The following is a 12,754-nucleotide window of genomic DNA, read 5'->3' on the forward strand; positions in this document are numbered from 1 at the left end:
TCTGAAGTGTTTAAGTGTGGTGATGTGAATAATTCTAAAATGCCGCTGGTTTTCTTTGTTTTTTTCTGTGTTTCTAAAATTTATTGTAATTATTACTATTATTTTAGGTCTGCACATTCACTGCAACCTTCCTCTGGGGAGGAAGTATCCACTAACGTGTCAGTCCAGCTTTACAACGGAGAAACTCAGCACCTTGTTGTGAAACTGGAAAATATTGGGATGGAGCCACTGGAGAAACTGGAAGTCACCTCAAAAATTCTCACCACCAAAGGTAGGGAATTTAAGTAGGTTTGACCCCAGAAATGTTTATCTTTTTTATTTGCAGAAGAGACACATCAGATAACCAGTGTTCAGAAAGCCTAAAAATTTCTTCCACTTTTAATTTGACACCACTGTGAAATTTTTGTCCCAATCATGCGTGAAGAACACGCAAAGGAAGATAATGGAGCACAGGATGCACCTTTGTATCCCCTGTGCTGTTAACAATGATCAGATCTCGGGAAGCGTATCCTGGAATGAATGAATGAAGAGAAGCATTTGCAGGTTCAGAGGCATTACCATCTAGGATCCATCCATCCAGCCCAGTGTTTTCTGTGGGTTCAACACTTAGAGCCTGTGCACTCCCTCTTAAAGACAGATGCTGTTTCCTAGTTCTAAGGCACACGTAGCTTGGGTGTCATAAGACCTGTGTTAAACTTTGGCTTCACTGTTTACTTGCTATTTGTCCTTCACATGCCTCAGCTTCCTCCTGGGTAAGCAGGGGAGGTGGTCCTTAACCATGAAAAGTTGTTCTAAGAATTAAGTGAGGCAGCATGCGGCAGAGGACCTGGTCTGTTTGTGGTTAGTGAGTGGTACTGATCAAAGGGGGGATATATTGTGCGTGTGTCGGGGGGGAGGGCATCGAGAGTAGTAAGTGGAAATAAAATCAGGTCATTTAATAAAGTTAGAGAAATTATACCGTCTGGGGAGACCAAAGACAAAGACAGAACAGGGAGAGCAAGCTGGTGGGATTTCGGGGTGTTTACATGCTTTTGACGTAGGAGCGAGGTGAGCCAGGCATCCAGTGGGAGCTTGGGCGCTCCCGGGCGCTGCTGAGGACGGTGCTGTCCCGGGGCTCCTGGCTCTGGTGGGCCGAGGCCGCCATCTCCGTGAGGGTCTCCAGGATCGGATGCTGGGCCATGGGGCCACAGGCATTCAGCTTCAGAACTACTTTTCCAAAATCCAGTTACACAGTCATCGTGTGAGAGTGACTGCTGCCCCAAGTCCCCTCTGCTCTGTGCCATCGTAGTCATTTTATCCACGGTAGGGAGGTGGCGTGTAGTGCTCTAACGCCAGGGTTTAATTTGCATTTCCCTGATGACCAGCGAAGTTGAACACCTTTCATGTGGTTTTGGATACTCAGGTCCTTTGTCGTACCAGCCCTTTGTCCTTTTTTTCCCAGTGGGTGTTCTGCCTTCTCTCTGTCTCTGTTTCTCTCTGTCTCTGTGTGTCTGTCTCTTTCTCTGTCTCTGTCTGTCCCTCTCTCCTGACTTGCAGGGTGTCTTTGATCCTGAGTGTAAGTTCTTTGCTGGAACTGTGTGGTGCGAATATCCCCTCCTACTCTACCCGGCTGCCTTTACACTCTCTCAGCCATGTCCTTGGATGAACAGAAGTTCTTCATTTTAGTATGGTTCACCTAATCATTCTTTTCTTTTATGGTCATTGCGTTTTGTGTCTCTGAGTCTTTGGGGAATTTTGATGATCCTACCTTAATCGCATCCTTTCTTCCCTTTCCCTCCTATTTTCCGGAGCAAACACATATGGATTAGGTAGAAACTGCCTCCCTGACATGCAATACCTTCATCTGGTATTCTGAAGTTAATTAAATGGTTAAAGGGGTTGGTTGATGTTTGAACAAGCGAACTAACATTGAATGACAGAAAATTGCAGAGTACATGGTGGTAAAAATTTTCACATCTCCTGTGATTTAGCTTGCCTTCACAGCTTAGCAACTGGAAAATATCTCTTCCTTTTCTCAGATAAGCCCAAACGGTAACCACGTGTCCATTATTCATTACAAACTTGCTTCTTCTTTCCGAAGCACAGATCCTCAGGGTTCTTCTTTGGAAACCCCTGCTGTCCCTGCGCCCCAGGCCCCGTATCCCTGGCCTCTGCCCCAAGCCTCAGCCTCAGCCACCTCTCCCCTTAAACTCTCGTCACGTTGACCGTTAGGAACTAGTTTCAGTTTCCTGGACGTTCGTGCTGTCTCTCTAAACTTGAGGATAAACCATCTCCTCTCACTAGGAGCCGACTTGCTAACTTCTGTTCCTGCCTTTGCCTCCTCTTCTGCAGTTAACGTATCCTGGGGTTTCTGCTCCGTGGTCACTCTGGGAAGCCTTCCTAGACTGGGTGACTGGGGCCCCCCTTTGTTGTCTCAGAGGCCCGGGTGACTTCTGAGGAGCCCCTTTCACTCCGAGTCGTCATTGCTTGTGTTCTGGTCTCCCTCCAGCCAGGTGCGAGTCTCTCAAAGGCAGCGAGCGCGTTCCCCTACCTTTGCTGTTCTTACGCTTTTGAACTCTTCTGGAACTTATTCTTTGTATCAGCCATTCCCTGCCTCTCCAACCTTTCATTATAAAAATATTCAAACATACAGAAGAGTGGAGAGAATTTTACAGCGAACACTGCAAACCCACCGTCTAGCTTCTATAATGTTTGGCTATCCAGCCTCCTATCCATCCATTGATCCATCTTGTTTTTTTTGTGTCGTTCAAAATAAGTTGCAGATTTCTGTGCATTTTACCGATTAATACTTTAGCATGCATATCATTAATTAGACTTCAAAGTTTGTTTACTTTTCTTTGGTAAAAAGTATATGGGGTGAAATACACAAACCTTAAGTTACCATTTGATAAGTTTTGACAAATACATGTGTCTCACCCAAACCCATATCAAGATATATCACAGACCATTCTCATCACCTCAGAAAATCCTCTCATGGCCCTTTCCAGCCAATCCCTGCCCAACCTGAGAGGTGGCCACTCTCCGTATTTACCTGGTCAGCCCTCGGTCATCGTTTACTGGCAGCGATGCGGGAGGGTGGAAACGCTCGGGGGAACCGGGCAGAATCCCTGGAGAAGCCTCCGGGGCTGGGTCCTTGCAACACTGTCAGCAGTCACCTTCTCGCCCAGCTCTCAATTTAGCCTCTTCGAGGGCAGGGGGTCAAGCATTATTACCCTCACGCTATGGATAGGGAGGTGAAGGCAGAAGAGGTTAAATGACGTATCTGGGATCACACAGCTGGTTCCATCATGTAGAGCACGGGCTGGCCATTCAAAACAACACGTTTGCAAGTGAAAAATTAAAGCTGTCATTCTTTTTTAATTCTCATCCCGAGCTGCCATACATTTACATGTGGAATTAAATTAATGAAAATAAACCATCTGCTTCCAAGATATACAAAGGGAATAATTCCTGTCACTTATATTCTACAGTACCAAAAAGCTGTCAGTATCAATAAATGATGTAATATAAATGTGAAGATGGGAAAATGTCTTAAACCGGGAACGTGAGTGAGCTCCCTGTGAAGCTCTTCCACAGGGAATTAAGCACTCCCTCCTCCAGGGTCCGTGTTATTTTCTTTGTAGTGCTGTTAGGGTTATTTTATGTCTCAGCAGTAATAATAACTTTTACTTTCTAGCACTCACCACGTGCCAGCTGAGTGGTATTTCAGGTAGTTTCTTCTCATAAGTAATCACGACACCTGTAAGAGGTCTTTCTGGGGTAGGGGTGGTCTGTTTACCTCCCTGCTGCAGCGCCGGGGCCTGGGAACTAAGAACAGTGCTTGTCACAGAGGAGGTGCTGAGTGAACCCGGCGCGAGTCCCCACCACACAGGTTGTTGTGAGGCTGGCGTGTTAATGCAGGTCACGGGAGCGCTGAGGACGACCCTGAGCCCGAGGTGCCCACGTCTTGCCTGCTCCGAGGATGCTGACTGCTCTCCGTGTGTTCTGTCTGCAGGTGGTCTGCGTGCCCGGGGCCTTGGCCGCGTGGGAGGCCTGCCTGCGGGCCTCACGTCTTCTCCTGTTCCTGCCCCCCGTCGGGGGCCCTCGCAGGTCTCTGGTCACGCCTTCACTCCCCTCTGATTGACCCCCTTTTCTTCAGATAAAGAAAAGTTTCCTGTTGTGTTTTTTTTTTTTTTAAAGATGTTTGCTGTGGGTTTGTCATATATGGCCTTTATTATGTTGAGGTAGGCTTCCTCTATGCCCACTTCCTGGAGAGTTTTTATCATAAATGGGTGTTGAATTTTGTCAAAAGCTTTTTCTGCATCTGTTGAGATGATCATATGGTTTTTATTCTTCAATTTGTTAATATGGTGTATCACATGGAGTGATTTGCATATATTGAAGAATCCTTGCATCCCTGGGATAAATCCCACTTGATCGTGGTGGATGATCCTTTTACTGTGTTGTTGGATTCTGTTTGCTAGTATTTTGTTGAGGACTTTTGTGTCTATATTCATCAGTAATATTGGTCTGTAATTTTCTTTTTTGGTAACATCCTTGTCTGGTTTTGGTATCAGGGTGATGGTGGCCTCATAGAATGAGTTTGGGAGTGTTCCTTCCTCTGCAGTTTTTTGGAAGGGTTTGAGAAGGGTGGGTGTTAGCTCGTCTCTAAATGTTTGATAGAATTCACCTGTGAAGCCATCTGGTCCTGGACTTTTGTTTGTTGGAAGATTTTAAATCACAGTTTCAATTTCATTACTTGTGATCCGTCTGTTCATATTTTCTGTTTCTTCCTGGTTCAGTCTTGGAAGGTTGTACCTTTCTAAGAATTTGTCCATTTCTTCCAGGTTGTCCATTTTATTGGCATAGAGTTGCTGGTAGTAGTCTCTTAGGATGCTTTGTATTTCTGCAGTGTCTGTTGTAACTTCTCCTTTTTCATTTCTAATTTTATTGATTTGAGTCCTCTCCCTCTTTTTCTTGATGAGCCTGGCTAATGGTTTTTCAATTTTGTTTATCTTCTCAAAGAACCAGGTTTTTGTTTTACTGATCTTTGCTATTGTTTTCTTTGTTTCTATGTCATTTATTTCTGCTCTGATCTTTATGATTTCTTTCCTTCTGCTAACTTTGGGTTTTGTTTGTTCTTTCTCTAGTTCCTTTAGGTGTAAGGTTAGATTGTTTGAGACTTTTCTTGTTTCTCGAGGTAGGCTTGTATTGCTGTAAACTTCCCTCTTAGAATTGCTGTTGCTGCATCCCATAGGTTTTGGATTGTCGTGTTTTCATTGTCATTTGTCTCTAGGTATTTTCTGATTTCCTCTTTGATTTCTTCAGGGATCTCTCAGTTATTTAGTAACGTATTGTTTAGCCTCCATGTGTTTGTGTTTTTTACGTTTTTTCCCCTGTAATTCATTTCTAATCTCATAGCATTGTGGTCAGAAAAGATGCTTGATATGATTTCAATTTTCTTAAATTTACTGAGGCTTGATTTGTGACCCAAGATGTGATCTATCCTGGAGAATGTTCTGTGCGCACTTGAGAAGAAAGTGTAATCTGCTGTTTTTGGATGGAATGTCCTATAAATATCAATTAAATCTATCTGGTCTATTGTGTCATTTAAAGCTTGTGTTTCCTTATTCATTTTCATTTTGGATGATCTGTCCATTGGTGTAAGTGAGGTGTCAAAGTCCCCCACTATTATTGTGTTACTGTCAATTTCCTCTTTTATAGCTGTTAGCAGTTGCCTTATGTATTGAGGTGCTCCTATGTTGGGTGCATATATATTTATAATTGTTATATCTTCTTCTTGGATTGATCCCTTGATCATTATGTAGTGTCCTTCCTTGTCTCTTGTAACATTCTTTATTTTAAAGTCTATTTTATCTGATATGAGTATTGCTACTCCAGCTTTCTTTTGATTTCCATTTGCATGGAATATCTTTATCCATCCCCTCACTTTCAGTCTGTATGTGTCCCTAGGTCTGAAGTGGGTCTCTTGTAGACAGCATATATATGGGTCTTGTTTTTGTATCCATTCAGCAAGCCTGTGTCTTTTGGTTGGAGCATTTAATCCATTCACGTTTAAGGTAATTATCAATATGTATGTTCCTATGACCATTTTCTTAATTGTTTTGGGTTTGTTTTTGTAGGTCCTTTTCTTCTCTTGTGTTTCCCATTTAGAGAAGTTCCTTTAGCATTTGTTGTAGAGCTGGTTTGGTGGTGCTGAATTCTCTTAGCTTTTGCTTGTCTGTAAAGCTTTTGATTTCTCCATCGAATCTGAATAAGGTCCTTGCCGGGTAGAGTAATCTTGGTTGTAGGTTCTTCCCTTTCATCACTTTAAATATGTCATGCCACTCCCTTCTGGCTTGTAGAGTTTCTGCTGAGAAATCAGCTGTTAACCTTATGGGAGTTCCCTTGTATGTTATTTATTGTTTTTCCCTTGCTGCTTTCAATAATTTTTCTTTGTCTTTAATTTTTGCCAATTTGATTACTATGTGTCTCAGCGTGTTTCTCCTTGGGTTCATCCTGTATGGGACTCTCTGTGCTTCCTGGACTTGGGTGGCTATTTCCTTTCCCATGTTAGGGAACTTTTCGACTATCATCTCTTCAAATATTTCCTCTGGTCCTTTCTCTCTCTCTTCTTCTTCTGGGACCCCTATAATGCGAATGTTGTTACATTTAATGTTGTCCCAGAGGTCTCTTAGGCTGTCTTCATTTCTTTTCATTCCTTTTTCTTTATTCTGTTCCGTAACAGTGAATTCCACCATTCTGTCTTCCAGGTCACTTATCCGTTCTTCTGCCTCAGTTATTCTGCTATTGATTCCTTCTAGTATAGTTTTCATTTCAGTTATTGTATTGTTCATCTCTGTTTGTTCTTTAATTCTTCTAGGTCTTTGTTAAACATTTCTTGCATCTTCTCGATCTTTGCCTCCATTCTTTTTCCGAGGTCCTGGATCATCTTCACTATCATTATTCTGAATTGTTTTTCTGGAAGGTTGCCTATCTCCACTTCATTTAGTTGTTTTTCTGGGGTTTTATCTTGTTCCTTCATCTGGTACATAGCCCTCTGCCTTTTCATCTTGTCTATCTTTTTGTGAATGTGGTTTTTGTTCCACAGGCTGCAGGATTGAAGTTCTTCTTGCTTCTGCTGTCTGCCCTCTGGTGGATGAGGCTGTCTCCCTGTTGTGTTTTTCTCCTCCATCTTCCTTGCTTTCCTGTCTTGTTCTAATCCCTGCTCTTACAGACTCACGGAGTGAAGTAAGTCAGAAAGAGGAAAACAAATACCGTATGCTAACACATATATATGGAATAAAAAGAAAAAAAGGTTCTGAAGAACCTAGGGGCAGGACAGGAATAAAGATGCAGACGTAGGGAATGGACTTGAGGACACGGGGAGGGGGAAGGGGAAGCTGGGACGAAGTGAGAGAGTGGCATGGACATATATACACTACCAAATGTAAAACAGATAGCTAGTGGGAAGCAGCCGCATAGCACAGGGAGATCAGCTCAGTGCTTTGTGTCCACCTAGAGGGGTGGGGTAGGGAGGGTGGGAGGGAGATGTAAGAGAGAGGGGATATGGGGATATATGTATATGTATAGCTGATTCACTTTTTTATACAGCAGAAATTAACAAACCATTGTAAAGCAATTATACTCCAATAAAGATGTTTAAAAAAAAGAAAAAAAAATCCTTTTGCATTTGCAGTATATCGTAGGGATCAGGAACACTTAAGAGTCACACAGGCCTTTGTGGGCCTCTCAGGGGTCTGAGCTGCCATCTGGGCACTTATGGGGCACGTGTGTTCCCCCATCACAAGCTCCTGACCTGGAGCTGAGCATTTACAATCCACCACATCAGGACAAGGATCATCTGCCCATGTCATGGAGTGATTCTAATTACAGTCCGTTTGTGAGCTCGTCTTTATTTGTAGGTTGTCAAAAGAGGCAGACTTCTGCCTTTACTTAAGTAATCATAAATTTTATTATAATTAAACCCAAATTGAGATGAATTTATTGCATTTGCTTTTCAACAGATCTTCTGAGATACCCGTGAGTGTGTGTACAAACACAAATATACACATACCTGTGTACATAAATACATATACACATCCCTTCATTTCTTTATACTTCCAGCTTAATTTTTTGACAAAAAGCAACGGCTCCATGTGGGTATAATGAACAGGTCCTAAGTGTTTTGACTAAGGTGCCATTCCCTACTGCTTCCTGCTCTCATCAGCATTGTGGCAAAGTCTCTGCAATTAGAAGCACAGATGAAAGGTCCTCAGATGTTGAAGGTCAGCAGCAGTAACGACTCCTCTGGTGGTGTCAGTGTCAAATAACCAGTTTCACTTGACTGCATGAAACTAAACTCTAGCGTTAAAATAATGACTATTATTTCTGAAACGAAATTCCACAGGGGGGAGAATTAGTGACATATGCTACTCTCTTGGTTTATGTTTATCTTGTTATTCCTGATAGCTTATCACTATATAGGATTTTGAAAAGCCCCTCTGGACATTCCATTTTGTAGCACAGTAATGAAGGAAAGAACCAGAAAGGCCCACTTCTGAGGCGTAAAAACATATTAAATCCGACAGTGAAGCTATTCGGCTCTCTGTCCTGCTGCCGCTGGAGGAGAGTCCGTGCGCTGTGAATTCCTCTGTGTCGTTACTTAGTTATAAATACCTTAGTTGTTTGGCTGCAGAAGATGAATAAGCTGTTCCCCACAAGTGGACTTGCCTGTTGTCTGAATGTGTCACTCTTAAGCCACGGAACTTAACACAGAAATAAGCAGGGCAGCTAGCACCCTTTCTGAGTAGACCCTAAGCTTGGAGGCAGTGGGGTACTGAACACAGGACTTTGAACCTTATTTAGCTACTGGCCTTTTCTGGGGCTGGGGGCGGGGGTCGGGTGGCGGTTTCCAGGTCTCTTCGTGCCGTTTGCCTGCGCGCGTAGCGGGAGCAGCCAGCGCGGTTCCACACGGCTTGCGTGCTGCCCTTGTCCCTTTTCCTGCTGCTCTGCTGTTGCCTCTGTCAGGGCAGGTGGTAGCACGGCCTCTCTTCAGCCGGCGACTTGAGAGACGGGTTTTGGAGCCGGGTGGTTTGGCTCGCAGCCCCTTGCCGTTAGTGAGCCCTGCGTGGCTGCCTGAGCAGGCCGCTGAGTGCCTGCGGGTTAGCGCTGCAGCCTGGGCACCCCTGGCCCAGCCCTGCTCTCATCTGGTGATTCCAGAGGGAGTGGTAGTGCCTCTGGGGTGCCCAGCACCGTGCCTGGCACGTGGTGGGTGATGGGTACCTGCTAAGTTCCCTTCCCTTTAAGTGGGGAAATGAGCTGCTGCTTTTGCTTCGCGATCGCTGCCCCGGGGGAGTGTCTTGGGGGCTGGGAAGCCAGCCCTCAGCGTGGGCAGGGCCGACTTGAAATACACAAACTCACGCCCCGCCTGAGGCAGGCAGGTGCCTGGGTCCACGTTTCCTGGGTTGATCTCTCCTTGAGCTGTTCAGAAGCCATCTTAGCTTTCTCTTTGCTCTCAAATTTTTCCTGGAATGGTGAAATTTAACTCCCCCCCAGATGAGCAAGGGTGTTCTGGCATTAAACCCTGCTCATCACACAGCGAACGAAACCAGAAGAGGTGAGATGGTGAGAAGCAGCCTGGGAGGCCATGGGCAGCTCTGACAGTGAGGAGCTTGCTGGCTCCTCTGTCCCTGGCCACCCAGGGGAACCTGTTAGCTGGTCGATTCTCAGGACCCAAGGGGCTCGGTAAGGAGGCCGCTGAAGGCCCATGAAGGAGTTAACAGTAAGAGTTACCCGCCCTGCCGAGTTTTCTCACTTTCTCGGCCTGGTCTTTTTTCGAGTTGCTTGTGTTATGGCATTTTTATGTAATTCTTAAAAAAAAACAGAACACAAAAACACTTTGTGGCAATACAGGGCAAAACTTAAAAAATAAATCTTGTAAAAAAGCGGTTTTTTTTCCTTCTTAGCATGGTCAAAGCGTAGAAGTGTCTTGGGGAAAAAAGACTCAGTTTCTTCAATGTCTCCTTCAGTGTTCATGCCACATCCCGCCTGCACATTTGGGTGAGGACAGAAGCAGAGGAGAGCTGGGAGGATGTGGCAGCGGCCGCACGGGGTTAGTGGGCCAGGCGCTGCCAGCAGAGGGGGCAGCATGTGTGGGTGGTAGTAGGGGCACAGCGGGTGAACGTGGGGAAGGGGAGGAGGAAAGGCAGGGGTGAACCCGGACTGTTCTTCCCAAGGCATTTCAGTCCTGTCAGGACCCACGTATGCTGGTGCAGCAGAAGATGTGCTGAGAGCCCTCACCTAGTTTCTGCCCGTCCACAGGAACAGAGCTGAATGAGTGCTTGCGTCTTGGTGCCTGTGTTTCAGAAGTGGCCCAGTAGAAGCTTTGGGAGGGGGGCCTTTGCGGGGCCTCAGTATCTTGGCCGGTATTGCCATTTCGTAGAAACGTTGGCCAGAGCTGCTGTGGCAGATGGAGAGGCTGTTTAAAGAAGTTAGCACGCACTGCTATAGTCCTGGGGCTTTGGGATCTGGGCTTCCAGCAAGCAGGGCCCGAGCGGTTTTCTGCCCTGGCTTCATGTCGCCTGGTATGTCATATACCCTTCTATCCCAAATTAATCTGTGGGATTGGAAAATAAAGACAAAGAATGTATTAACCTGGTTCACACATACTTATAGAATGTGAGTTACTGGGTCATCGAGAGGATTTTGGTACCATTAGTGCTTTGGGAGGGAAGGCAGTAACTTCCGTTGTGGAGTCGGATGCTGGCAAAATACCCAGAGAGTAATATATCCAGCAGAACTAGAGGTCAGGTCAGTTTGTAAAACTTAATCAGATGAGGCTCCTGCCACATACTCAATAATTGCCAGCAAACATCTAGAATCTGTGTGTTCCGTACAGTATTCATTCTATAGGAGGAGGGTGACAAGACCAGCGTGTATGTGAGGAGTTTTGACTGTAACGTCCATTAAATGCATCCCACGCACAGGAGGGTGTGTAGACACATACAGGCCAAGTCCAGAGTCAACCCCACGGGTCCCACTACTCTTTAACCTGCCTGGCCTCTCCTCATCTTCAGGCTTGGTCTGATTAGCAGTCTCTCCCAGAGGTTTTCCCTGGATCTGTGGTTACTGTCAGGTGCCCAAGTATCCCGGCCTACAGTGATTAATCGTTCACGTTGTCCTTAAATCTTACCTCCCAGGAACCAGCACTCTCAACAGTCCCATCATCCTTTTCCCAACTGCCCATCTGTTTTTAGATCATTCTGAAATAATATAGTAATATCATCAGTCTATTAAAAAATCTGAACACCCTATAAACTAGTGGAATCGGTGATGCCACTGTGCACCGGACACTTAATTGAGCACCTATTGTATGCCAGGTCCTCTACTTCCCAGCTGGATGACCTCCAGCAAGGACGTGCACTTCCTTGGTTTCCAAGGGGGATAATGACCACAGCTCCGCTGGGTTACTGTGAGGATTAAGTGAGATGACTCACATGTGGAAAGAGTCTGGCATGTTCGAGGTTCGGTGTTCAATGAATAACTAAGTAAGTAAATGAATGTGATGTGGTTTCTAAACACCTTTCAAGGACGCCACCCCTGATCTGTTCCTATTTAAGGATACCCTGAGGATAAATGTGCTCTATTAGACGTGTTCTAATTGGAGCTCAGCCAGTTCTGGAGGGAGCACACCCCGGACAGGAAGACATGAACTTATTTTGTGTTTACAGCACAGTTTGGCCTCGTTTTCTTGCAGTTAGCAAACCTCACAGGTCTTTCTCCTTCAATATGAACCTCGATCAAGCTCTCTGTCTTCCACTGGACTCTTGCAGTGTTGATTTCTGGGTCCCAAGAGGATGACTTTATTTTTTAACCCTACCTTGATGTGCCTTCATGCAGGAAGTGAATGTCATGGCTCTAGAATCATTTGGATCTAGAATTCCGGCACTTTTCCCTAGTTTTGGACCATGGGCAGGTTACTCTCTCTAGGTGTCCGTTGCCTTATTCTGATGGAGGGGATTTAGCACAGAGAGTCGGTTTGTTTAAAGGGAGGTGGTAAGGTAACCCTTAGGTGGGAACAGCAGCAGGTTGCTCCCCTGTCTGGGACTGAGGGACAGCAGGAGGGGGGATTAGCGAGGCGGATTAGGGGACAGAGAAGTACAGCGGGAAGTCCTCCCGTTCACCTCGCTGGTGTGGAGGGATTCCCGCCCCAGGGCCAGGAGGATGGACACACACGTAGCGCCCGATGCTGGATGGATGGGACCACAGCCCGCCGTGCAGGGGACAGAGGGAAACCAGAGGCCACGGGGAGGCAGGCTTTGTAGTGTCAACGATGTGGGGTGCCCCCTGGTTCCCACAGGGGGCTGTGCTTGGCTGGCAGGGAACTGAAACCCACCCTCAGGGCTAAGCGGGAGCTGCGTCTGGTCCCCGGGATACGGAGGGTCGTTTGTCAGGGGACCGTATCCTCGGGAGCAGAGTCAGGAGGAGAACTTGCAGTGAGGTTGTTCCAGGCCCTCCTGGTTTCACCACATGTCAAGGCAGTGCTGATATTGGACTTGATTCTAGGCCCTAAACACCCGCTCCTCCCAGTCTGTAACGAAGCAGGGATCGTCTGGCAGAAGGGGGAGCCACACAGGTGACACAGCTGTTTCCAGATGACACAACCGGTGCCCCCCCTGCCCCCCTGGCTCCTTCCTGGGCCCCTTCCTCCTCTCAGCACATTTCAGCTTTAGTCTATACAGTGCTTTACAGACACCACCCTGTTTAATCTGTA

The 12,754-nt window shown here is 46.0% G+C and overlaps 1 protein-coding gene across 5 annotated transcripts in view; it reads left to right on the forward strand.

Moving 5' to 3' along the window:
- Positions 1–12,754, forward strand: part of TRAPPC9 (trafficking protein particle complex subunit 9) — a 552,118-nt gene that overhangs the window by 172,737 nt on the left and 366,627 nt on the right. For all 5 annotated transcript variants that reach the window (XM_082364605.1, XM_082364607.1, XM_082364606.1 and 2 more), the window contains one exon: positions 108–271. In XM_082364605.1, the coding sequence (XP_082220731.1) occupies positions 108–271 (164 nt within the window). The remainder of the gene's footprint in view (positions 1–107; positions 272–12,754) is intronic.

The sequence above is a fragment of the Balaenoptera borealis genome (genome assembly GCF_965194805.1).
Source record: "Balaenoptera borealis genome assembly, chromosome: 17".
In the NCBI taxonomy this organism is placed as follows: Eukaryota; Metazoa; Chordata; class Mammalia; order Artiodactyla; family Balaenopteridae; genus Balaenoptera; species Balaenoptera borealis.